At 33.3% G+C, this 25047-nt stretch overlaps 3 protein-coding genes across 3 annotated transcripts; 1 reads left to right on the forward strand and 2 right to left on the reverse strand.

Annotated features, from left to right (window-relative positions):
• Window positions 1-868: 868 nt before the first annotated feature.
• LOC107031361 (BTB/POZ and MATH domain-containing protein 2-like) lies at window positions 869-7060 on the reverse strand. Its single transcript, XM_015232694.2, has 4 exons — window positions 6317-7060; window positions 3504-3852; window positions 2085-2361; window positions 869-1285 (listed from the first exon to the last, which is right to left on the reverse strand). The coding sequence occupies exons 1-4, from the start codon at window positions 6745-6747 to the stop codon at window positions 1107-1109; spliced, it is 1236 nt and encodes a 411-aa protein (XP_015088180.1). The 5' UTR covers window positions 6748-7060; the 3' UTR covers window positions 869-1106.
• Window positions 7061-11008: 3948 nt separating this feature from the next.
• On the forward strand, window positions 11009-16697 carry LOC107031014. The gene is made up of 5 exons (XM_015232209.2): window positions 11009-11318; window positions 12471-12651; window positions 13108-13561; window positions 15219-15293; window positions 15957-16697. Exons 1-5 carry the CDS (start codon window positions 11241-11243, stop codon window positions 16456-16458), a joined length of 1290 nt encoding a protein of 429 aa, XP_015087695.1. The 5' UTR covers window positions 11009-11240; the 3' UTR covers window positions 16459-16697.
• A 440-nt stretch (window positions 16698-17137) lies between these two features.
• LOC107031013 (elongation factor Tu, mitochondrial) lies at window positions 17138-23683 on the reverse strand. Its single transcript, XM_015232208.2, has 12 exons — window positions 23408-23683; window positions 23143-23218; window positions 22753-22845; window positions 22596-22670; window positions 20861-20965; window positions 20683-20773; window positions 20356-20561; window positions 19976-20059; window positions 19307-19369; window positions 19155-19217; window positions 18572-18812; window positions 17138-17587 (listed from the first exon to the last, which is right to left on the reverse strand). The coding sequence occupies exons 1-12, from the start codon at window positions 23590-23592 to the stop codon at window positions 17517-17519; spliced, it is 1353 nt and encodes a 450-aa protein (XP_015087694.1). The 5' UTR covers window positions 23593-23683; the 3' UTR covers window positions 17138-17516.
• Between the last annotated feature and the right edge of the window lie 1364 nt (window positions 23684-25047).

Here is a 25047-nt window from a genome sequence, read left to right on the forward strand (position 1 = left end):
ATATNATATATATATATATATATATATATATATTTGTTTGAAAATACTTCAATTTTTATTTAATTTATATAATGCTTTTTTTTCCTAAGATAGATTAAGAGTTATTTTAATCATATCAAATTTTTTTGAAATAATATGAAATTGGAGAAAAGTTTTAATCAAACAATCGAATATATAACTTGAAGACCTTTTGCTGCTTTGTTATTGCTCTCGTTTATTTCTTTTGCCCTCATTTTATTTTTTTTGAGTATTACTCTCGTATATTTCTTTTGCCCGCCTTTTATAAAAGTAAAGGAGCATAGTAAATAAAATAGATATATGAAATATTTATGTATAATAAATTAATATGAACAAGCTCGGAGGTACTCTGTTTTTTTTAGTTGTAATTTTGCCCTGGAATTCTAAGGAAAAGAGTAGAAGAATTTGTTTTGTTTTATTTTTCTCTTTTGGAACAAAGTAAATGATAGCACAAGAAAAGACTAAACGATTTCTTTTATAATATCTAAAAAGCTCTGGGTTTTAGATGCAAAATTATTTGTTTTTCTTTTTTATTGAAATAAATACTACTGGAGTGAAGTGAAACTGCTGATAGAGAAGAGAAAAAGCACAAGAAATTATGAGATTTAAGGTTCTGAATTAATAAAGTTAGGGACAAACTATGAGGTGCTCGGTTCAAAATTCAGCAAAGCAAAAAAAAACGTAGAAATTAAGATCTCTTATCCACTTAAATAAACCTAAGAAAATGACATTTACAAAAAAAAAAATCATGCAGACCTAATTTAACATAGAATGGAATGACAATACACCAAATAAAATACATGTTCAGCTGAAAAATCAAGAGCCAAAATAACAAATAAATAACTGAATGAAATAAAGAGAACCAAAATAACAGATAAATAACTGAAGGAAATAAAGAGAAACCTTATGGACAAAGAGTTAGAAGCTGTCTAATCAAGACCCTCAAGTAGCACAATAACCATACACAAATAAACATTAATAGGAACAAGGTAATTATATAGATGATTACAACAATATCAATGACACTGACGGACCCAAATTTACATCTATGTCAAACTACAGCCTGCATCATGAAGTTACAACTTCAACTACAATCTTTGTTTCACGCGTCGACCATTGAAATCACCGCCGTCAAGGACAAGCCCATTCCCTAGCTTGTTGGTGATGCTGGAATGTTCATTTACCCTAGCAACATACTCCAACAGTTCTGTGAGGACATGAGGACAACTTTCTCTCAGATAGTCAAAACCATCCGTTTGCATTACAGCTGCATAAAAAAGGAATCTATGATGAAAATTCACTTTTGTTTCTGCAATGCTTCAATTCAACCATATGCATGGAAATTGGAAACAACATTTTCTAAAGCAGCAGTAAGAAATTCCCCCACAAGTGAATTTACTTCCAAGTGCTTTTGGCAGCAAAAATCACTTTTAGGAGGGCATCAACACATTCAAAACAAGCAAATGAAGGTCAATCAGAAACAGCTCTCATAGCCAATTCCAGTAAACAACTGCCCAGAAAATGGAGGGAGAGGGCAGGTGATGGACTTTTAAAGAAAGTATTGTATGGCCTTGAGACCAATTAGGTTGACCAATCAAGTTAATTCCATGACCCCCAGTTGACAAATGACAACAACAAACTGTAGAGTAGCAAGCCCAATTTCACTCTTTTTTCCTTGTTTGGCCTAAAACAATAATGTCTCATTTAAGGGCTTACTAAATATAGACTGCAACTGTAGCCAGACATCTCCCCTTCCAAGTTTAACTTAGGGACAATTCTTTTAGCAGTACATAAAGAAAATTGTTGAAAATGCGATCAGGACTTCTAAAAATTTTACTTAAGAGAGATTAAACACGCATGAAACACATCTATTACAGAAAAAAATTTAGAAGGGGAATTATATCTTTTAAGAATTATACTTAGAACAGATTATTTGTAGATCATGGTGACAAAATTATAAATGTAAACAAACCACAAAAACTTAAGTACTTGAACCAAATAATTGAACTGAATCCCAACTTTGATGTAACATTTTAACATAAGTTGATTAGAAGATAAAAGAGCACCTCTTAGATTTTCTGGCATGGCAACAAATTTGAGACAGACAGATTTCAGCTGGAAACAATGGTGCTGTTCAGCCAGGGCTAAAGTGGTTGCAACAGTATTAATAGCAACTTCCTCACACAGGTTAGCCTCACAGAGCAACCTGAGCCTATCTAACCCATAACAGTCAGCTGCCGCAAGCAGATGTTGAGACATCAAGGTTGATGCCCATTTTGTGTTCAACCCTGTGAGTTCTTCCATGTCCGGCAGCACATCCCAGTACATGAAATGAAGAAGAGCCTGTCATCAACATACACGAGAATTGAGCAAATAACGCAAAATTAAATCACAATGTTAACTGAAAAGAGAGAATCACATCAAAATTGGAACCAAAAAAATTTTAGTGCAAAATGAATTCCAGGTATGGCTTCTCTATCTGGAATTCATTTTGCACTAAAATTTTAGTGCAAAATGAATTCCAGGTAGAGAATCACATCAAAAATGTTAACAGCTTGTTGTTGATATCATAACAAATTAAACAGCTTCGATGATTATGCCAGATATGCAATATTTTTTTACTTTGACAAGATAACCCACAACCGAAGATATGCATGTTAATTAAAGCATGTAATCAAAAGCGGGTACATAAGACATAAAAAAAATAAAGAAAAATAAATATATAAATACGTAATGCCAGGAAAAAGTAAATGTGAACTTGAACAACAATTATATAAAAAGGAATTAGAAAAACTACACTCATAATATGTGAGCAAATATAATAAATCAAGTTCAAAACCGAACTTGAATTTCTAAATCAAATGTAAAGATAAATTTTATGTATTTATATTTTCCTACTCCTTAATAATTTATTGAGAGTTGATGTATCACCCAAACCAATATATAGTACGAACCCCCTTCGGCGGAAAATTATATTATTTACACATGGTTAAAATAATTTTATATGCATACAAAAAAGATGTTGAACCCCCTTCGGCAACTTCATGTGTCTATTCTACAGATTTTGAACCCCTCCCCCCCAATTGAAAATCCTGGCTCAGCCTCTGTGCCTACACTGGAATAGCACCAAAAGGGAGGCAAAATGCGTAGCTTATGTTGTATCTAACCTCAAGAAGAACCTCGAGTGAGCCTTTAAAGAACATTGATCATGCCTAAAGTAGGGATCAGGTCAATGCCTGAAAGAAAGAGGCAGAAAAATAACAAATAAATGGAGCATTGAAAAATTTGCCAGATCACACTGTGATAGAAGAAGCAATGACAACTGAGAGAATAGAAGAATTAGAAGTTCTGTAGTAGTATAGCTTTCCAGATTATTAACAGGTGGTGTCTTGAAAACTTACAGATTGTGTTATTGATAGTACACTACAAGCAGTCAAATCAACATAAAGGCAGGAAAGGGGAGGGAGGTAGTACAAGGCTTTGACCTTAAAAACAGGGGCTTCCATGTCTTCTACTTTTATATGCTCTGTATTTTGATCCTTCATTGGACCAAAAAGTTGTGCTCTGAACACAGGTGACCTTGCAGCAAGTACCAATTTGTGAGCAGCAAATACCTCTCCATTAACATCGAAGTTCACATCAGTATCCTTCCCACTTTCAAGTAGCTGTCCAAAATGCAGTCCAATATCTGATGGAGATAGAGGAATGGAGTATGTTTTAGGTCCTTCGGTGTGAGACCTCACTACACCAACACAGCAATGAACTTGCAGGCAATCATCCTTCAGGTAGTCAGATGATTCTAAAGCGGTTCTTTTAAAAAATCGCTTATATCCCCTGCAGAACCCAAATTCGGTCATGTAGATTATTACAAGCTGCGTGTCGATTAAAAGAAACGTTCCAAACATGGCTAGAGAAGTTAAGATGTGAATTAAGAACTTATAAGTCGAATCTCGCTAGTGAACATTCTGGTATTAAGACTGAAATGCAAAATTCTAGCTAAGAATTTCAATCTACAAGAAAACCACCACCAAGCTTCAATTTCAAAAGCTCATATGGAAACAATATGCCGTTTCTTAAGTTGAGTAATGAAAATAGAAGTAAAACGATAAGATTGAATAAGCATGTAAAGGTTAGGGAGACGATGACCAGTGAGTCGTACAAGGATAACGCTGTCTGCAGTTTCTTATAGTAAAGTTCAGCAAATCTATAAATAAAGACAAGACTAAAACACTCGGTTGTCACAAAAGCACAAGTGTATCACAACACAATCCCATATATTTGAAAGAGGCAGAGTAGGTGTCACTAGCCAGTACTAGAAAATCTTCAAGAGTCTAACTTTGAGCTGAGCACATAGGAAAAAGTAAGCATTTTGGCCATTTCATTACTATAAAAATATATATCTCAATTTATTATACACCCATATACATAAAATCTTCAATTTTGTGTCACATAAAATCAAAATGGAAAAATGAAAAGGAAGGAAAATTCTCAAGTCACTGAGGAAAGAATATGATCAGTAAAACACATGGATTGTTTAGAAAGGTGTAGCCAAACCAAAAATGCCTAAGAGATGTATCAACGTTTATCGAGATTTAAGCAGAAAGCACAATCAAAGGGTGATTCTACAACCAATAAAAAGGCCAGATGGAAAATATAACAGAGCATATGTGTATGCAAGGAAATAACCATGAGCAAAAAGGAACAGACGATATTGCATTGAACAAGCATGTGAAGTAAGAATTTGTAAACCAAGTTCAAAAAATGAAGCTAAAATTGTGATTCAATTATTAAAAATTATAAGTTTGTAATGTTAGAATCATTTCTTAAATGTGGAGTTAATATTAAATTATTGTTACGCTTTAGTAAACCGGGTTGAATGTTAGTAGGTGTAGGACAAGATACACACTGTATATTTGTGTGGATTCCATACGGGCCTATATCCCTTTCATGCCATGTATGTGGGATAGCAATAGTGTAGGACTATTGAAGACCAATGAACTTGTGATGGGAATGAGCCTCAGGTTAAGCCCGAAGAGGGGACCTAACCTCATATTTATAGGCTTAAACACCTTAACTAGTATGCCTACCCATTACGTACTCGATTTCAACTGGCTTACACTATTGACAGTCCATACATATGACATGAAATGGATACAAGCCCCTTTAGAATCCACACAAAAAACACAGTATGCGTCTTGTCCAACAACTACTATCATTCAACCCGTTTAACTATGAGTAATAATAGGTTAATGTTGTCCAATTGAGAGAATGTTAGGATTATTTATTCAATGTGAACTTAACATTAACTTATTATCTTTTAGTAAAATGGGTTGAATGTTAATAATTGTTGGACAATCACAAGTTGTGTATTTGTGTGGATTCCATATGGGCCTGTATCCATTTCATGTCATATGTGTGGGCTTGCAATAGTGTAGGGCTGTTGAAAACTAGTGAGTTCATCATGGGGAGGCACACTAAATTAAGGCTTTTAAGCCAATAAATACTAAATTAAGGCTTTTTAAGCCTATAAATATGAGGTTAGGTCCCCTTTCCGGACTTAACCTAAGATGCATTCCCATAAGGTGTCAATTATGACTATGGCGCATAAAAGTATGCACCTCCTTGTTGCATTTTCAATATAATATGTAGGTGTTCTCGATCTATGTAATTACTACTAGTTATATTTATAGTTTGTTCTAACATGTAATTCACATTGAGTGACTAATTCTCCAAATCTAATATTTTAATATCTAGTAAATATTCGCTAATTGATCAATAAAATATCATATATATATATAAAATTTTCAACTCATTAACAATTCGTATTTAAGTTCGTCAGCTAAATTTTTTTCAGCCGAGGATTTATTGGAAACAGCTTTTCTACTTCAGGAAGGTGGGAGGGGTGACCGGGTGAGGTCTAATTACATTGGGGTATGTTATTGTTGTTGCTAGCTACATTTTGATTGAGCCAAAGCTACCAACATCACATTTTAGAATGTCCACTGCAGTGAAATGTCATCTAAACATAGGAAAGTGTTATTCCTAGAAATTGATGAATTTATATTATTATGGCACAAGAGGACGTCACACTGTTATTTAATCTTTTCTTCTTACAAGAATATTATATATGAGCAATTATTGCTTACTTCCTTAGTCAGAAAGAATTGAGGTCGGGAAACTGACCACCAAACAAGGAGTAAACTAACCAATTTATCGAGTCTCACCAGTAAAGGATCGTGGTGTCAGGGAAAATCATAAACCAACCCAAAACAAGCAGTGTATAGTACATGAAACTCACCACATGCTTCCACGGTATTTAAGAGTGTACGGTCCACTCTCCAACGCTCTCCCAAAATGGCTATGCACTTTATGCCTACTCTTACCACTCTGATCAATCAGCGTCAGCTCAAAAAGCGCCCTCACATCCGTTCCTTCGCTCGCTAGAGCAATAAACAACGACACATATGTTGAATTATCTTCAGTACTCTTCCCATCAGGATAGAAATAAATCGCCCACGTATACCCACCTACCATAAACGTATCAGAAGCGATATACTTCCCAATCCCAATCCCTTTCGACAACGAATACCCAGTAATCTTAAAATCATGAGAACCATTCACCGTCTCAGTCACCGATGTTGACGTGGTCACCGCAGATGATGATGAAGATGAGGACGATGAGGAGGGTTTGGCAATTGCCTCTGTTTCAACCCTTCCCATGTCCACCATACGTGAAAATTTCAACGATAACCACCTCAATCAGTCAATTTTTTTTCAAACTGAGGTAATTCAGAAATGTGGATCAGATCTAGGGTTTAGAAAGAGAAATTTGTAGCAAATGAGCTGCGTTAGGGTAGGGAATTGGGGTTTATCGGCGAAATTGATGGAAGATTTCTACGATGGAGATGGAATCTAGGCTCTGTAAATTTGGGGTTGTGGAATTTTCTAGGGTTTCGTGAGAAAAGGAAGAAGAAGAAGAAGAAATGAAGTAGATGAGTGATTTATATATAAGAAAATGGTGGATTAGGTAATGGAAAGGTGTAAATGCATAATGTAACCGTTAGGTCTAAAAAGTAGTATGCGTTAATTACATTATATCTCAAAAATTTTCCTAATTATAGAGTAATAATTTCGAAACTTCTAGAATATACGTATAAATATATTACATTATATCTCAAAAAATTTTCTAATTACAGAATAATAATTTCGAAACTTCTAGAATGTATGTATAGATACATACTTTGTTCCTTGATATATAAGTTGTATAATAAATATACGTTATGTATTAGATACATGATTATATATTAAATTTATATCGATTGAGATTTGAAATAATTAAAATAAAGTGTTAATAAAAATATTTGTATCAATATACATTGTATGCAGACATAATTGCACAATGTATACAGAAAAGAAAAAAGGTATTTTGTAATTAATTAAATGGTAATGATTAAAAGGTTTATGTTATGTATAATTTATATATATATATGTGTTAGTGATGCGGATTTCTAAAAATAGTAAATTAGATAAAGTATTAATTTTATGCCTGAACGATTTATCTTTTAATTACTAGCTTCAAATATAGATAGTTTTTTCTGATTATATTATGCATAAATAATAAATTATGTTTGGTAGTTAATTAAGAGATAATTTATTTATATATAAAATTAATATATTATAATTAATTATTTTTTTAAATTACACATAATTAGTATATTTATATAAGCTATAAGAAGTTATACATTATTTTACACAGAAATGATAGAATGATTAGAATATATTTTATAAACTATTTATATACAAAATTAATATATTATAGTTGATTATTATTTTAAATTACACATAATTAGTATATTTATATAAGCTATAAAAAGTTATACATTATTTTACACGGAAATAATAGAATGATTAATATATATTTTATAAGAGAAGAAACCAGTGGTTATTGGTCGATTTAGCATATTTATTTGATAAAAAAAGGATATATGTTTTTATAAATATACTAAAAGTGATACGAATTATACCATTTATGTAGTTATATCATTTATGTAATTATATCAGGTAAATATAACCAAAAGAGTAATATTTTAGATTTTACATTGGACAAATTACCACAATAGTATTTGTTTTCTTCGTGTAAAAGAGAGCCGGTGTGAGAGAGGAGTGAAGTCATGACATGTTAGTGAAAACTTACAATATAACAAAAAATTTACAAGATTACAACTGAAAATGAAATGAAGAAATAAAATATCTTCAGGCTGAGGCGCGGATATCTCGCTCTCTTTAAGGAGATTCAAGCTCACTGCAGCAAATGTTTTCACTGGTCCAGCAATAGTCCTCTTTGACTTGTCCTCTCCAGGATACAACAGGCTTCACAAATTATAATTCAACAACTTTGGATAAGAGTTGAGTCCACTATAATTCATCACAAAGTATTATGCTATAATGTCTTTGAATATTAATTATCCACTAAGTAATTAGGCACAAAGCATTGCAATGGCCATAACTCCCATGTCCTCAATTATTTTAGCCTATAACAAAATTATGTAAGATAAACTAATAATAATCAAATATTAAAATGCTCAAAAGGCCAACAAGATACTATAATCATTTTCATTAAAAATATTATATTATACATAAATTTAATATTATCTTTTTTCATATATATAAATAGATATTAATTTTTTTATTAAAAAAATCATATGTTTATCTTACAATATTTTGAATTTATTAGTGAGAATTTTCACGCCTCAAATTTTAAAACGTTAACTTATTAAAATTATAATCCTATGAAGTGCTATTAGCTCCAAAGTTGTGATCTCAGTTATTATCATTATAATAAAACAATATAATTCATTTAAATTCCTAAAATATTTATCTGAATCATTACAATATTAAATCAAACACTATAGAAACTAGTAACAAAAGTAAATTATCAATGTATATGTCTAAGAGAAATTTGATAAAATATTGAGGGCATACTTTGCTTTAGCAATTAAGGTTGTATAAAATTTACGAGGATTGAGTCGAAATAATAATTACATTAACAGTTTTTATAATTTTAAATTTGGAGATGCTCACTTGTTTTAATATAAATTTACTATTTATTAACCAGTATAAGAGCATATCGCAGTATTTAAAATATTAATGAGAAAAATAAAATTAATCATATCATTAAAAAAAACTTTCAATTTTGGAAGAATTTTTTTTTCAGCTTGAAGGTTTTCTTAAACAAGTAGTCAAAAATTGTCAAGAAAAATAAGAAAAGTGATTGAACATGACTTTAAAATTTTGTCATCTCACAAGAAATTCATAAAACATAAAATATATTAAGACAAAAAGTTTAGTATACAAAAGAAGTAAATAAGAGAAATATTGAGAAGGAAAGAGGAAAATAGAAAAATGTGTAATTGGTTTTTGAAAAAATTACTATATATATAAATAATTTTAAGTTTGAGGTTATAAGGGTGTATATGAATACGTCTCTGACTAAGTACTTATTTATTTTTAATTAGAGGTTTTGAGTTTGAATTCGAATTCTCTAATATGAAATTGTTTTTGTTAGAAAATAATTTATCACTTAATATGAAATTTTTCAATATAAATATAAATTTAATTGAGCTTAAATATAAATATCAAATATAAAAAATAATATAACCAAGCACATGAATTGTTGAAGCACAGAGAGGACAGATGCCCACTGCTTTATATTGTGGTCACAAATGGTTGGGTTTCTTTTTTTTAAAATAAAATAAATGAGGTAGAGATTTTTAATTTATACATTTTATTTTCTCAGTTTCATATTATAAGTCATATTTTCTATTTTTATTTTTGTATTTATATTAAAAAATAATGTAATTTTATTTCTATACTCTTATTCAATTAGTTATAGATTTTCAAGATCAATCAAAGTAAATATATTTTTAAGATTAATTAATTAATCAATAAGGATATAATGGATAATATATAATATTTTATGTATAAATTTTATAAAATGATATATATTGTGGTCTAACTATTTTTAAAAAGGGGTGATTTATAATATGAGACGGAAGTAGTATGTCAGACCTTTCCTTTTTCCTTTTTTATATTTCCTATTTCATCTTATGCTAAGTTTTGTAAAGAATGATTTTATTTTTTGCAAAGGCATAGTAAATAAAATATGTCATTTAATTTGATTTCAAAATATATTTATGCCTTTTAACTTTAGATGTGCACAAACAGACACTTAAATTTGTATAAAGTTGAACAAATAAACACACATGTCCTACATGTCATTTTTGTCCTACATAGTGTCCAACATGTATTGTGTCATGTAGGACTCATGTAGATATTTAAAGTGTCTGTTTGTGCATTATGAAAGTTAAAAGTCAAAATTAAAATTTAAAATCAAATTTAGAATCTAATATATATATTATGCCTTTTGCAAACCATAAAAAGATTAAAGTGTAAATTAATAAACAAATTTAAAACAAAATGGAATATAAATCACACAAAGAAGCATACATTAAAGTTGCAACACAAAAAACTCTTCAAATGAATACTATAAGGATTACTTACCATTCTAATTTAAGAGAAAAATATATGAAACTTATATAATCTTTAGAGATGTTAATAGAAAAATAATAGTAAAATTTATCAGCGGTTTACGTCAAGTCAATATATATTATATTATGTATTTAAATTTGTAGTTTATTTTATTTTATTAAATTATATAATAATAAAAATTACATTAATTTAGCGGTTTATGTCTAAGTCAATATATACCATGTTATGTGTTTAAATCTATAGTTTATTTTATTTTATTAAATCACATAATAATAAAAATTGCATTAGTTTAAGGTAAGCAGATAAATTTTTTCACAAAAAATAAGGTATTTTCAGATCTGTTTGGTAAAAAAATGAAAGATTTTCAATTGGGTGGACCAAAGGCAGTATTATTGTAATAATAAATCTGCACCACAAATCTAAGAAGAATCCAAAAACATAGAAAGTTGAAAGCTTTAATTTTGTCAAGATTCAAGAATCCAACCAAAAAGATGTAACCCCTAATTTCTGAAGGGCCATTAAGTTTTGTAAACCACCAAATTGCAATAAAATCTTAGGGAACTTAAGGTGAATAGCAGGATAAGCCCCTGATGCTGTGACTATCAATAAATCAACCATAAAGAAGAGATTTTTGGGTCAGAAACTCAAGTTTCTGAGTTGGGTTTCTATTAATCATGGTTGAACGTTGTCTTATGGCTTCTCATGGTTATCCTCCATGGCTTTTTTCACCTCCAGAATTGAGGGTTTTAAAGGTAACTCTTTTATGAACTTGATATTTAGTTGTTGATTGATTAGATGATGGGGTTTTGTTTATTTTCATATGTCTTTTGTGTCAATTTTTACTTGTTTTGATGTTCATAGTTTAGTTTTGTGTTGTTTTGTTTTTACTGGAAATTCTGGGCTTTACTGGTAAATGGGGTTCAATCATTATGGTATGGGATAGAATAATATGATTATTTTCTTCAAAAGAAAAAGAAGAGAAGAAGCAAGATTTGATCATGTAGTCTGATCTAGATGATAGTTCCATTGTTGCTGATGAACGTTGTGAGATTATATAGTCATTCTAATTTGGAGGTGCAGTGATCAGCATCTATATATTAAAACAAACCTCGAAGCTGATTAGGCCTACTATCGGTTGTTCCCTTTTTCTACCTGAATTATCACCGTGTATGTATATTAAAAAACACACATAGTTAAGTAGATGATAATAGTTCAAGTAGGATAAGGTATTAAATGATCGTTGACCTAATCAGCTTCGAGGTGTGTTTTTAATACATAGATGGTGATAGTTCAGGTGGGAAAAGGGAATAATTTGCACCTCGAGTGTGAAACTCGTGAAAAAGTGACAGTTCAAGTGTATTTTTTTAACCATAAACTCTGTATTTGATTTTGTTTCTAAATCTTCTATACATACATATAATTTGAGTGCTACTTGTTTATATGCTGGTTTTGCTCTTTGTCTGATTCTAGAATATGCTAAGATATTAGAAATGAAAAGATCAGTAGTGCTAGTTATTATCTTTCTTGCTTCCTACAATCCTGGAGCATATTAAAATATATTGTTGGATTATCCGACTTGAAAAGGAACACATCTCATACTTATCATCTTGTTGTCCTATAATAGAAGCATCTTTGCAATTAGATTGGAGTTGCAACTTTTTTTGTGGATTTGCTTTAATTTTGAGATGCCAAGTGACATGCACCTAAGATATCTTAGGTGTTACAATCTTATATCTCCGCGTATTTAAGTCCTGCTTCAGATATTTGTTGTTCCCTGTTATTTAAAGAATTGTCAAGTTGTCTGACAATTGATGAGCAGTTTATCACTTTAGTAGTATACTCTGATCTTTAACTTCAAGTGATTGTAGACCCACTTAAATGGTATGCTTTCTTTTTATTTGCAGGATAGTCTTCCTTTTTTTCCTAGTCCTGGAGTGAATCAAGATATTGCGAAGCCAAGTTGTGCCAGCGTAAGGTTTAACCAGAGACTGGATTTATGGAAACCGATGAGTCGGCTATTGGCAGGCAATCCCTTTGTCAGGATTCTATCAACCGCTGAAGGAACAGAACTCATAGATGCACGAGGTTCATAGTTCACACTACCTCAAAATTTTCCTTAAATTTTGAGTTTTAATTGCTTGATTATCTTAGATGGACCGTTACTGCACATGAAATCTTTTATACCATGCTGATAATACCATCTAGCATGTGGTAGTCTATATGGAGAGAGAGAAACAACAAATGCTTTGAGGATATCTCTAACTCAATCCAGAAAACCAAAAGAATTGCATCAATACTATGTATTTTGGTGTAATAAAGAGGGTATAGAAGAAGTTGAATAGTTAGCAGAAATTTTAAGATCTTTGTAATTACAAAGATCTTAATAAAAAAAAAAAGATCTTTGTAATTACTGCAACTTTCCACTGTTTCTTGGGCCTATGATTTTTTGGAGGTCGCCTGCATATCCTTTCTGCTGAAGAAAACAGCTTTACCTTTACCAAAAATATTGTACCATGCTGATAAAGTCTTATCTTTCCGCAGACGATCATTTGAACTCGGTGCTCTTGAGCTTTGGGATTGCTGAACAATGCAAAAGGCAGGAGAATATTCTGAAGTACCTTAGATCTGGATCAAATGATGTAGAAAGCGGTGAAATAGATATAGCTATACTCTTTGATCTCATGGGACCACTGGTACATGCGATAAACATGCATCAACAACAATTTCCTTCTTATCTCGAACAACAGTCTCATGATGCTATGTCTCAGCCATCTCTTGTTTATCCAAGTGCTGCACTCCACCTATGGGAACCTTCTTCAAATTTGATAGGACTCGATTCAGGAAAAATGATTTATTCTGATGGTCGTCTATTAGTTAGTGGTGTCAGTGCTAGCATTGAGATGAAGGACATACTTTCAATTATCTCCGAGTTCTACTTCTCAAAGGACTCAATGAAATGCACAAAGCATGCAATGGTGGTTCCATACTTTGACAGGTAGCAATAATTTCTTTGCTTGAATTCTGCTCTTAAAAGTTTTTGTTGAGTAGATGTGACAAGTGTTTTCTTGTTCATGTGGTTTATCTTATTGAAAATAAAAGCTTTTCTCTTCTGTATTGATTCTCTTCTGTGAACAGATGTAGCCCATAAAAGCTTTCGTTCTGGCTTGCAGCACCATAGGTTTGATGTGGTTCGAATATAGAGATATCATAGCTAAATTATTATTTTTCTTTCTTGAATAATTTGGTATCTCAGTTGAAGTGAGTTAGTGCCTTGTCTCTCAGATGCTACTAGAAGGTGACTAAATGTGTGGGCAAGATATAAGAGCAACATGATAACGATTATCACTGATGAGGACTAGATTGGGAAGTGATTAAATAGTTAAAATGAAGCCTCTACCATTATGAACAGGTAATTGCTTGGCATAGTTGCATATTATCTGAAGGTATAAGTACAATGATGCAATCAAGACCAAAGATGGGCATGGGAAAAGAGGATGCATAGACAGTGATTTTCCAAAGGAGTGTAGAAAAATCCTAGTTCGGAAGTACAAAAACACTAGTTCATTTCTTCCCGTATGTCCTAGCCTTGGTGGACACAATTACCTTGTAACTGATGTTGGTGGAGGCGACATGTATCTAGTGGGATTAGTCAAGGTGTGCGCAAGCTGGCCCTGACACCACAATTATCAAAACAAAGAAAGAAAGTGAAGCGATATCCTAATTCAGTTGGAACCCCTAGAAAACCAAGGTTTTCATAACAGGTAAAAAATAAGAATCTTAGCATGTAACCGTTAGTAACTGTTGCTGGTGGGAAGCGACATTTATCTAGTGGAATTTGTCTAGGCGCATGTGGTTATCAAAAAAAGACCTTGTTTAGAAGTGAAGTGATATCCTAATTTGGTTAGAAGCTCTAGAAAACCATGGTTCATATCAGGTCAAAATAGACATCTTTTTTTTTTTTGAGACAAAAGTACTGTTCTGATCCTATGGGAAAGAGTACCATGCTCAAATACCCTGGTTTACATCCTTTTACTCTGAGCTGTAACAGGGTCCAGGCCTTCCGCCTGTATGGTTGGCGTTGGTAGATGCTTCTTGTGTGCCTATATGGGAAAGAGATGTAGGAGGTGTTTTCTAGTTGTTGCTATCTATATGTTAATGTAATGTAACCGGATTAAGCTTGGTTTATCATGGTGATGAGCCAGCATCATAATTGTCAAGGATTTATTAGCTTCTATTGGTTCGAACCATTTAGAGTGGTGAGATTAGAATATTATGCTTCAGAGTCTGTACGTAATAGCACAAAAGATGATCAAGTTTGGGAGATTGGGGATGTTGCAAATTGGTACCGGGGTGAGCAACAGCTCTTCTGCCTCTTTCACCTGGGCTTCATGCTAAATCCTGTATTCCAGATTGGTCTGTATACTAGAAATAGGTGAGTTACTGACTGACGAGTTTAGCTATTGACCCAAACTATAGAGTTTTGCTCAGAACCATCTTCTTCTTCATTAATTGAGAGTGTTTGTAATCAGAGTAGTGCCACTAAAATCATCCAGCATGTTCGTTTCCCTGTCTGTTAATACTGAAAAGAATGTGTGTGTTTGATAAAGTGATCACAGCCCCTCAAGGTTTAAGTCAAGTTATTCTTTGTGCAGGAAGACATGCAAGACAAAGTCCAAAGGTGAAAGTTCTGCTCAGAAACTTGACGTGAAAGCAGCATCTCTACGGAGGTATCAAATTCATCTCATATTCCCTTTTTTCATGCTCTTTGATCTCTTGGCTACATTTTCGTTTAACGATTTCTATGATATGGAAATATTATCCAAAGATACATTTGATCTGTGCTTTGAAGTTTGACTTTTTTTTTTGAATATTTTCAATGATTATTTGACTGGGAACTGTAGCAGAATATGTTAAACATGCAACTAGGATATATTTAGCTAAATAAGGCAGTTTGATAAAGCAAATAGATTTTATTACTATTGGGAGATAAACAAGGAAGCAATCGCATAGCTGAATGTATGATCCATGTTTCCCATATCTAGGATAAGTAGTTCACTTCTCAGGTCTGAGGTTTTGCCTTTGTATACTCTGTCGTAGACTCGTAGTTTTCTTTAGGGAACAGTTGTAGCTGTTTCTCTATTTGACACGTTTAATAAAACCATGATGATAAATTCCATGTATCTGCTTGAAAGTATTCATATACTTGGTGCACATTATGAAGAGGGAGATGAACAAAGGTTTACTGTAATCAGCTTATTTTATAGGTGGAAAGAAATCTCAACTTTCATGTGTAATAGCCCGTCCATTGCATGAGCTCGAATCTCGTGTAAATTTCTAGTTTACACTACGACAGAATTAATCCTCTCTCAAACGTTTATGCTTTTTGACAGTCCTCAGAAAACTAAGTACCAGACATCACCTCAGAGAAAGAGCAACAAGAGAGCAGTTAAAGAGAGTGAGATCTACAGGAACAATTACCTCCATGCATGTGAAAGCCTTCTGTCCATAATAGTTGACAAGAAACGGCATGGAAAAACTGCGATACTTTCATTGAAGAAATCGGGTCCCCAACTACCAAATTTTCTGACCACGTTCTCTGCTACCATTGCTGGAACCGGCATAGCTGTCCTTTTCTCAATTGCCTGCAGACTAGCCTGTGGAAGAATCGTGTTCTCTGCACCTAGACTATTGAACACTGGTTTAGGCCTTGGACTTATATGGCTCTCTTGGGCTGTCAATAATTTGAGGGACACAGTTGTGGTGATCAACAGAAGTTCAGGCAAGTTGGATATGATAGAAGATGACATGATGAATAATTTGGACAAAAATGTGAAGGAAATCTACTTCAGAGCAGCAACTTTGCTGGCAGTCGTAGTGCTGAGGCTTGCTTGATTTCAAGAACACAAGATTTAGAGATTGTAAAAACATGCACAGCTTGGGGGGTGATATCAATAGCTCGTTTTGGGACATTCAACTGTAATATAATATTTGAGCAGAAAGAACTGGATTTTCACAGCGCGAAACATGTAGTGAGTAACAAAGCTCAAGCCCTTTCTACTCGTCTAGTTTGTTTTGTAGCGGATAGTCTAGTATAATGATGTGAATAACACTAGCACGAGAGTTCTAAGCTATTCGGATCTTGAAAAAGAATTTTGACAGTATGTTCAGCAGCCTAATTTTAATTCATTCAGACAAAGTTGAATATTTACTACTTATAATGAGGCCACAAAAGGATACAGAACTACAGAAGGCTGTGTGCCTTAATGGTCAAGTATACATCTTTTCCCTGCTACATCGAGTCTTGACAATATTGTGATTTGAATTATCCTACTTTATCTTACAAGTTTACTTAGCCTTTAGTTAATTAAGTTGCTAAGATTTGTACAACTACACTTAGTTTTTTGTTATATACAATTCCCATCTCCACAAACAAAAATCAAAAACATTATCTGAGTTAAAGTCCAAGGTTCATCTCAATTATGCTTTACTGACGGCCGAATTTCGTGCATAGATGTGAAGTAAAGTTTAAGCCCATCAGACTTTGTAGGAAGCATATCATATACAGAATACCTGAGGGAGTGCAAGCAAACAGCTCGAAATGATGGTAGGATTTATTGTGTACATATGATAACGCAGCATCTACCATGGAGTTTCTCATGAACGCAAAAAAAAAAGAAAAAAGACCATAGTTCATAAACCAAAAAGTTCATTATTTGAAGTAATGACTGCTTATGAACTATAAGATGCTACAGAGTGGACTATTTTCTCCAATATATCCAATTTCACGACGACACATCACTTGGCATTGCAATATAAAAAAAATGTCAAATGATGATCAAATTAGCAACCATCACGTGTCTTGTATTTCCGCAGCAGCAATAGAATTTTCATTTGTCAGCTCCTCTTGAGACAAAACAAGACTGAAACTGAAGCTTGCATTTTCAGAACCCTCAGCTCAGTACTTTAGAAACAACCCCAGCACCAACCGTTCTGCCACCCTCTCTCAGGGCAAATCTTTGTCCTGAAAAGTTACGGGCAGATGGAACATAAACAATCAGATGTGTGCCATTCAAAGAAATACTTTTCTTCAACAAAGTTGAACAACAATCAGATCTCTAAGAAGACCCCTTGAAACACATACAACACATGCATAATTATGAGGCAGCATTCAAAGGGAAAAGAAGACGAGAAGAATCAATTTCTAAGTTGCAAAATAATCCAAAATCTTGCATTTGTAATAGGTAGAATCAAATAGCGGTGTTAATGGTTCGGTTTGGCCAGTTATTCCAATATTTACACTAAACTGATTTTCAGTGGATCTACTGTGTATAACACATTTTCCCAAACCAATCTTATCATCTTGGTTTCTCTTCTATTTCAGTTAATTTTTGGTACTTCATTTTAAGAAGTCACATAAAAAATATGAATGTTACTAGGAATCACATTGCCTACATAGAATACTATTGTTTTATAATCTTCAACTTATATTTTATTGAAACCCGTATTTATGGGGGAAAGAACCAATAAATCGGTCCAGTAGGTTCAGTTCTCAGTGTTGTGAAAAACGTTTGACACGTCCAGAATCAAATTTCAAAAACTATACACCAAATGGGTTTCACTGGACATCAAGGTTAACAGGATCGGAACTTCAGATGAAGTGGGACAAGGCATCAATCCGTGTGATCCAGTTGTTTTAGAATGAGATTGATCATCACATTAGTAAGAAAAATAATGAAAGCAATGTAAATGTTCCCTCAAGTAAGATGATGAGCTCTTCTTTATCAGGGAGAAACATAACCAGGCTAAGCACAAGTCAATGTAATGCACCCCAAAAAATCTCCAGATCTCAATAAGATAGTATCACCTTGTAATTGACAATGACCATTTCAAAAATATTGTCAATACGCAACTTCAAGGGGAGAAAACAAGAATAACTACAATAACAGATGAACCCTTACTCTACTGATAAGCAAAAATCACAAAATGATTTATGAAATACAAATACCTGTTTCAAGAGGAACTGGAGATATCAGCTCAAAGGTAGCTGTAACATTATCACCGGGCATAACCATCTTGACATTTTCAGGCAACTCCACTTTACCGGTAATGTCAGCAGTTCTCATGTAGAACTGAGGCCTATAGTTTGAGAAAAAAGCAGTGTGCCGACCACCTTCATCCTTAGTTAGTACGTATATTTCTGCCTCAAATTTCTTGGACGTTTTCACACTACCAGGCTTTGCAATTACCTATAGAAAAAATACTATATAAGATGCTGGAAGATACACATGTACATAGTTACATTATCTGCGTAATGATAGAATTTTGACTTCATGAAACATCTCATTATCAGACTTGAACAAGCATGACATGGAAAATAGCACAACGCACTACAAAACTCTGTGATTCTACCCTGATACCAAGCTACTTCTAATAAAATTCTAGGGGACAAACAAGCAACCAATGTAAAATGTAGAACAAAAACGAAAGCAGAAGGAACTTTTACAACATCTCACAGATAAACAACTCTGTAGATAAGGTGGCACAAATGCCAAGTCACTTTATGAGTAACACAGTGAAATTGGACTTACCATTCCTCGTGTAATATCTTCTCGTTTCAAGCCACGTAGAAGAAGCCCGACATTATCACCAGCCTAATTAAGAAATAAATCAAAATAGGGACGCACAATAGGTGATAAATGAAAACTATTAGAGAGTTGCATGGATTGACTCAAATCCTTACTTGACCATTATCCAAGATCTTCTTGAACATTTCAACACCAGTCACTGTAGATTTTAAGGTTCCCTATAAAAAGAATGATTACATGAACAAATGCTAAGAAAAGCACAATCATAGTTCTTCTATGAAAGCCCATAATGTCATTTAACATACAAATAAGGAAACACAATTTCTGAAAACTACACATCCAGCTACGATTAAATTAAGCATCCTCATCATTACAATAATAGTTAACTACAACCTAGACTTGTTATTACAAGTGTCATTGTGCCATTAGAATTCACGTACGTCTTAGGGAAGAGGAGAAATAGAAGAGCTTTGAAGGGATAGTAAAATATAATGTCTACTTGAGAAATAGCCTCTAATTCCTAGTTTCTTTTTGGTGCATTCATGACGATACAGTGGGTTGCTTGTTTACAAGAGATTTTTCTATACCTTGTAACAAAATTTACTCTTAACTTGTAAGATTGTGAAATACTACACATAATAACCCATAGCATCAATAAGTTACATAAAAGCATGGCGTCGTTCATCCTCAGGTTTCAACACAGACAAATAGGAAAGGCATATCGAAGTCTAAATATCACAGAAAATCTGGACATGTAATGAACCAATATATTCTCCCCCTAAAGAAAGTAGGTAATTGAACAAGTGAATACGCTAACAACTAACCTGCATCAGCCCTAAAATCTCCACATCCTCTCCAACTTTTATTGTTCCCTGTTCAATACGGCCAGTAGCAACAGTTCCACGTCCCTTCAAACATTAGCGGTAAAAGATCAGTATCACATTAAAAGCAAGGTCCTAGCATTATTATTTTTCCTCTTTTTGGAAATGAAAGATGGACTGCTGAAAAAAAAAACTCTCGGAGCAAAAGGATTGTACTAAAATAAGCATAAAGAGGTATAGCATCACAGCACAAAGGCTATGAACATATGGAAGTTAGAGATAAACCTCAAAAATGAAGTACAATTCAAGGGACCAGAAAGAAACTGAAAAAGGTAGTTTAACTGATCTGTGGTTAAACATGAGCTACTAGAATATCAGATTACCTGAATTGAAAATACATCTTCTACTGGCATTAAGAATGGTTTATCAAGCTGACGCACTGGATCTGGAATGTATTCATCTACAGCATCCATCAACTTTAAAATAGCTTTCTTTCCAATTTCTTCATTAGTTCCCTGTAAAGCAGAAAGAGCTGAACCACGGACAATAGGAATTTCATCCCCAGGAAACTTGTAGAAACTAAGAAGTTCTGCCAGAAAAGAAATCTCACGTAAGGAAATGAATAAAACAAAGTCATGATAGCTGCAAGCAAGTTACCAGGACTTCAGATTCTGCATAAGTAATAATACAATTAACAAAAGCTGGCGCACCTCGAAGCTCCATTTCAACAAGTTCCAGCAGCTCAGGATCGTCAACAGCATCAACTTTGTTTAAAAAGCAGACAAGAGAGGGCACACCGACCTGCAAAGCATAAGAAAAAGAAACAATTAGAATCACCAAAAAAAAGTCTATTTCAGTTATTTTTCTGGTCTATCCACAAGTATCCACCTGGCGGGCAAGAAGAATATGCTCCTTTGTTTGCGGCATAGGTCCATCTGGAGCAGATACAACTAGAATACCACCATCCATTTGGGCAGCTCCGGTAATCATATTCTATAGTTTAAAGCAAGTGATTAGAAATTGAATAAACAAGAAGTTAACAATTATTAGAATTTTTCAGAGCAACTTGGAGTCTGTTATTAGCATTAATACCAGATGTATATCTTCACTATTTTTTTTGGTGCAACATGGCTATTGCAAATATTTTAGACACCAAGGTTGACTTCTTAAGCTTATTTAATAATCAGTAATTTAGCCCATATTGTAAATATTTACAGCACTTGTTGCGTTCATCACTAAAATACTTTTAACAATTAAAAAGGAAATAGAGGGAACAAGGTTGACTTCTTAAGCTTATTTAATAATCAGTAATTTAGCCCATATTGTAAATATTTACAGCACTTGTTGCTTTCATCACTAAAATACTTTTAACAATTAAAAAGGAAATAGAGGGAAAAACAGAGTTACATTTATACTTGAAATTAGTTTCCAACATCAAGCAGCAAAAAATAACCCGAAACCGGGATGGGTCATATGTCAATTTTTGCTCAAAGAGCTAAACAGATTCATATTTAGGTAGGGATTGTCAAGTTACCATTATGTCTCAATGCAGAACTTGCAACTTGACTAAGTCTCCATAAGTTTTATCTTCAAAAGAAGAATCGATCACCACAAGTAACAACATATGGTTTGACCAAGCAAGTATGAAGAAATTACAAAGGAGAACAAGTTAAATTATCTCTCACTTCAGAGAAAGATTTTACGTAATCCCACAAGTTGCTCCCAAATAATAAATTGTCACTGCTGCCCCCAACTAACACTATGTTTCTTGTTCAAAGAGCAGAAAGCTTGAAGAATCATTAAACAATGAAACAACGAGAAAAGATTCCACCAAGAAAGGGTTGAAAGAATTTGATACTCACAAACCACAAGAAAGTAGTACTGTAGTAGTGCTTTTTACACTAGGTACTCCTGCACAGGCCAAAATTTACGACACCAAACCATACTTTTTCAATCGGAGAAAGTGAAACACAATGAGGTGTAAGAAAAGTTGGATGATGTCTACCACTTGGGGACCTATATTGTGCCACAATATTTTAGCCTCTAAAAAGACAACTCCTGCCATTTAATTTGAATTGACAACACTCTACTTTGCAACATCCCAAAATGTATTGATTATTATACCATCTTATTTATTGTATACTTCCATACAAATTTCGATAAATCCACATTTCGGTTTTTTTTCAATTACTACAAATATAATAGACAAGTCAGAATTAATTGCTCAAACTTCGACATTTATCACTACTACCAAATAAAATGGGCCAATATTTAAGGTAATGCGGTAGATGGTCTAATATCATGAACTTCCTACTTTAACGGTTTTAACCAGGAATAAAGCAAATGTACACATTCAACAGTCGATATCATAAAAGAATGGAGCTTATAGTTTTTAAGTAGTTTCAGTCTTCATTCACACAAACTTTTGATCTTAAGGGAACTAGGTAAATTCTTAATTATTAGCGTCATGGTGAGTCAAAATAAACTCTCAATGATACACATTTAACTGAGCACTATTCACAATTCAGGAAAGACATAATTAATCACTCCTACAGCAGTGGCAATACATAAAACATGGTGAACGAGCATACTGCAGTAAATATAGGTATGTTTTGCATCTCACTTTAACGTAATCCGCGTGTCCTGGGCAGTCAACATGAGCATAATGTCTTTTAGCTGTCTCATACTCCACGTGGGCCTACAGAAACAACAGCTAAAGCATTAAATACAAATTAAAATTCAAAAAATATTACACCACAAGGGAGGAGAAAATCCCCTACTGTAGCAATAGTAATTCCTCTCTTCTTCTCTTCAGGGGCTTTGTCGATTTCATCAAATGCAATTGCCTTGGCCTTTCCTTCTTCTGCTAGAACCTGGACAACACAAAAGTGCTTATCAAACAATTGGTAGTTATATAATGAGTGGCAAAGAAAAGGGAACTAAAAATGTTCAACATCATTCCATAAATAATACTCTACTTCAAAATCCATTTTCCTCTACTTCAAAATTTAACATAACATTTTCTATACGACCTTTTAATCCACTGCCACAAGTATAATACACTTATCAATTCTACATTAAATCTCCAATTCCCTGTCAAATGATTTGTCATACGAAATGGAATGCAAGTAGCGATAACTAATAAATACATAACGTCCAACCGCACTAACCTTTGTAATTGCAGCAGTAAGAGTAGTCTTCCCATGATCAACGTGCCCTATAGTTCCCACATTTACATGAGGTTTTCTTCAGGAAAACAGAAAATAAATTAGATATTATTAACAAATTCAGCTTATCAGAATTAAAATAGTATTAGATCAAGTGAATATTCAGCCTCAAAGACTTTAGAATCCTGAATCCAACTCAGGACCAAAACGTACTACAAGTAAATTTACTATGTTGAGCTACAGTAGCTGAAGTTTTTCATAAGCTTACGTTCGAGTGAAGGTGGCCATAGATCTCCACCATGGATTAGAAAGACTGGAAGTATCATTTCCATTTTTCGTCTCGGAGAGCGAAAACTGAGTGGAAACTGATCCTCCTCTACAACACGAGTAGATTTGAGGAGAGAGTGACAAAACGCGCTTCGAATTGGGATTTCTGAAAACGACGGACGCCATTGAAGAAGCTACGAAGCTGGAAATGGCGTTGAGGGGTTTTTGAAGGGTTTAGGTTTTTTCCCACTGTGTGTGTTTCTCCGGCTGTCCAGAAGGGTTTTACTTGGAATGTACTAAAACGACGACGTTAGAGTTCTTACCTTGTTGATGGGCTTAATCATCAGTTTTGGGCTTTTTCTTACGTAGGCCCATGCAAAACAAATGTCCCTTAGGTATCTTTCAATAAATAATTATGAATTTTAGCGATATTTTTTTATTTATTATTATTTATAGCAATATATAACACTATTATGATAAATCTGCAATATGCATTAAAAGTATATTATGTATGTGATGTATGTATAAGTATTATAATTGTTTTAAAGTATACTGGATTTGTTTGATAAGAAATTGACATATTGTATTATTAAGTATATTAAATTATGTAATAAATGTATTATCCATATGTATTAAAATTATATTATAAATGTATTAAAAGTGATCAAGTGAAAAAAATATTATTACTATAATACTCCATTTTCTTAATTATACTGAAGCAGCACGGATGAGAATTCTCTCCAAAACATGGCTGCAAGCGTGGTCGACTCTTCCCAACTTATCGCTGCTATTAGCTGGGAAGGCAATACAAAGTTGGATTTATTCACAGTTAGTGGACACAATCATGGAGAGATATAAAAAGGGGAAAATCCCTATAGAAAAGTTTGAATTATTAGAATCCGTTTATGATTCTCACCGAGACTTCCACTTCCCTTTGATTGATAAGTGGCTCGACATTACACTTCAGAATAGTGTAAAAAATCTTTCTCTTAAATTTGCATTATATCCCACGCCTATTTTAACAATCTTGGCAGCAGGAAAATCTTTATGAAAATTGGTTCTATTTTCTTGTACTCTTATACATGTTTCGTTATCTAGCTCTGAGAAAGCTTTTTCTATCTTATGTAACATTAGACGAAAACATACTTGATACAATATTTAATAGTTGTCCGTTGATTGTCTCTTTCATTCTTGAGTATTGTTCGGGGTTGAGTATGACTCTTCGAAAGATCAAGTCGGATTCACTAAAGGTGTTGAAGATTCATCATCCTTACGGGGTAGAGGAGATTGATGCTCCAAATTTGTATCACTTGACTATGCGGGGTCAAATTCCTCAACTTAAAATTGCAAGAGAGACAACACTAAAAAATCGCTCTTCAATGCATGTTCAATAATGCTGCATGGTTTTGTAAGTTGAAGAAGCTTCTATCAAACTTATCATCTTGGTCTCAAGTTTCCCTTCAATTTTTCAATTGCGGTGAGATCAACACTACAGATTTGCTAATGGACCACATAGGTTCTATCCCCCGGGTGGACGTTTTAGATGTATTTTGTCTAACTATGGAATGCCCAACTTTTGTGGATGCTTTGCTATGGAGTTTTCATCCTAGGAAACTCAACCTCATATCAAATAATATTGAA

Source organism: Solanum pennellii, chromosome 9 (genome assembly GCF_001406875.1).
Source record: "Solanum pennellii chromosome 9, SPENNV200".
NCBI classification, from domain to species: domain Eukaryota; kingdom Viridiplantae; phylum Streptophyta; class Magnoliopsida; order Solanales; family Solanaceae; genus Solanum; species Solanum pennellii.

Bases quoted from the DNA above. Each gene is read 5' to 3' on its own strand.
- LOC107031013 (XM_015232208.2), bottom strand. From the start codon at position 23,592: ATGGCGTCCGTCGTTTTCAGAAATCCCAATTCGAAGCGCGTTTTGTCA. The intron at 19,370-19,975 runs GTTAGTTGTTAG...TTCTTTTTATAG, and splicing joins AGATTTTAGGGCTGATGCAG to GGAACCTTAAAATCTACAGT. The intron at 19,218-19,306 runs GTAAGGATTTGA...TTTCTTAATTAG, and splicing joins AGATCTTGGATAATGGTCAA to GCTGGTGATAATGTCGGGCT.
- LOC107031361 (XM_015232694.2), bottom strand. From the start codon at position 6,747: ATGGTGGACATGGGAAGGGTTGAAACAGAGGCAATTGCCAAACCCTCC. The intron at 2,362-3,503 runs GTCAAAGCCTTG...TGTTGATGACAG, and splicing joins TGGAAGCCCCTGTTTTTAAG to GCTCTTCTTCATTTCATGTA. The intron at 1,286-2,084 runs GTGCTCTTTTAT...TTTTTTATGCAG, and splicing joins CATGCCAGAAAATCTAAGAG to CTGTAATGCAAACGGATGGT.
- LOC107031014 (XM_015232209.2), top strand. From the start codon at position 11,241: ATGGTTGAACGTTGTCTTATGGCTTCTCATGGTTATCCTCCATGGCTT. The intron at 11,319-12,470 runs GTAACTCTTTTA...TTTTATTTGCAG, and splicing joins CAGAATTGAGGGTTTTAAAG to GATAGTCTTCCTTTTTTTCC. The intron at 12,652-13,107 runs GTTCATAGTTCA...ATCTTTCCGCAG, and splicing joins AGAACTCATAGATGCACGAG to ACGATCATTTGAACTCGGTG.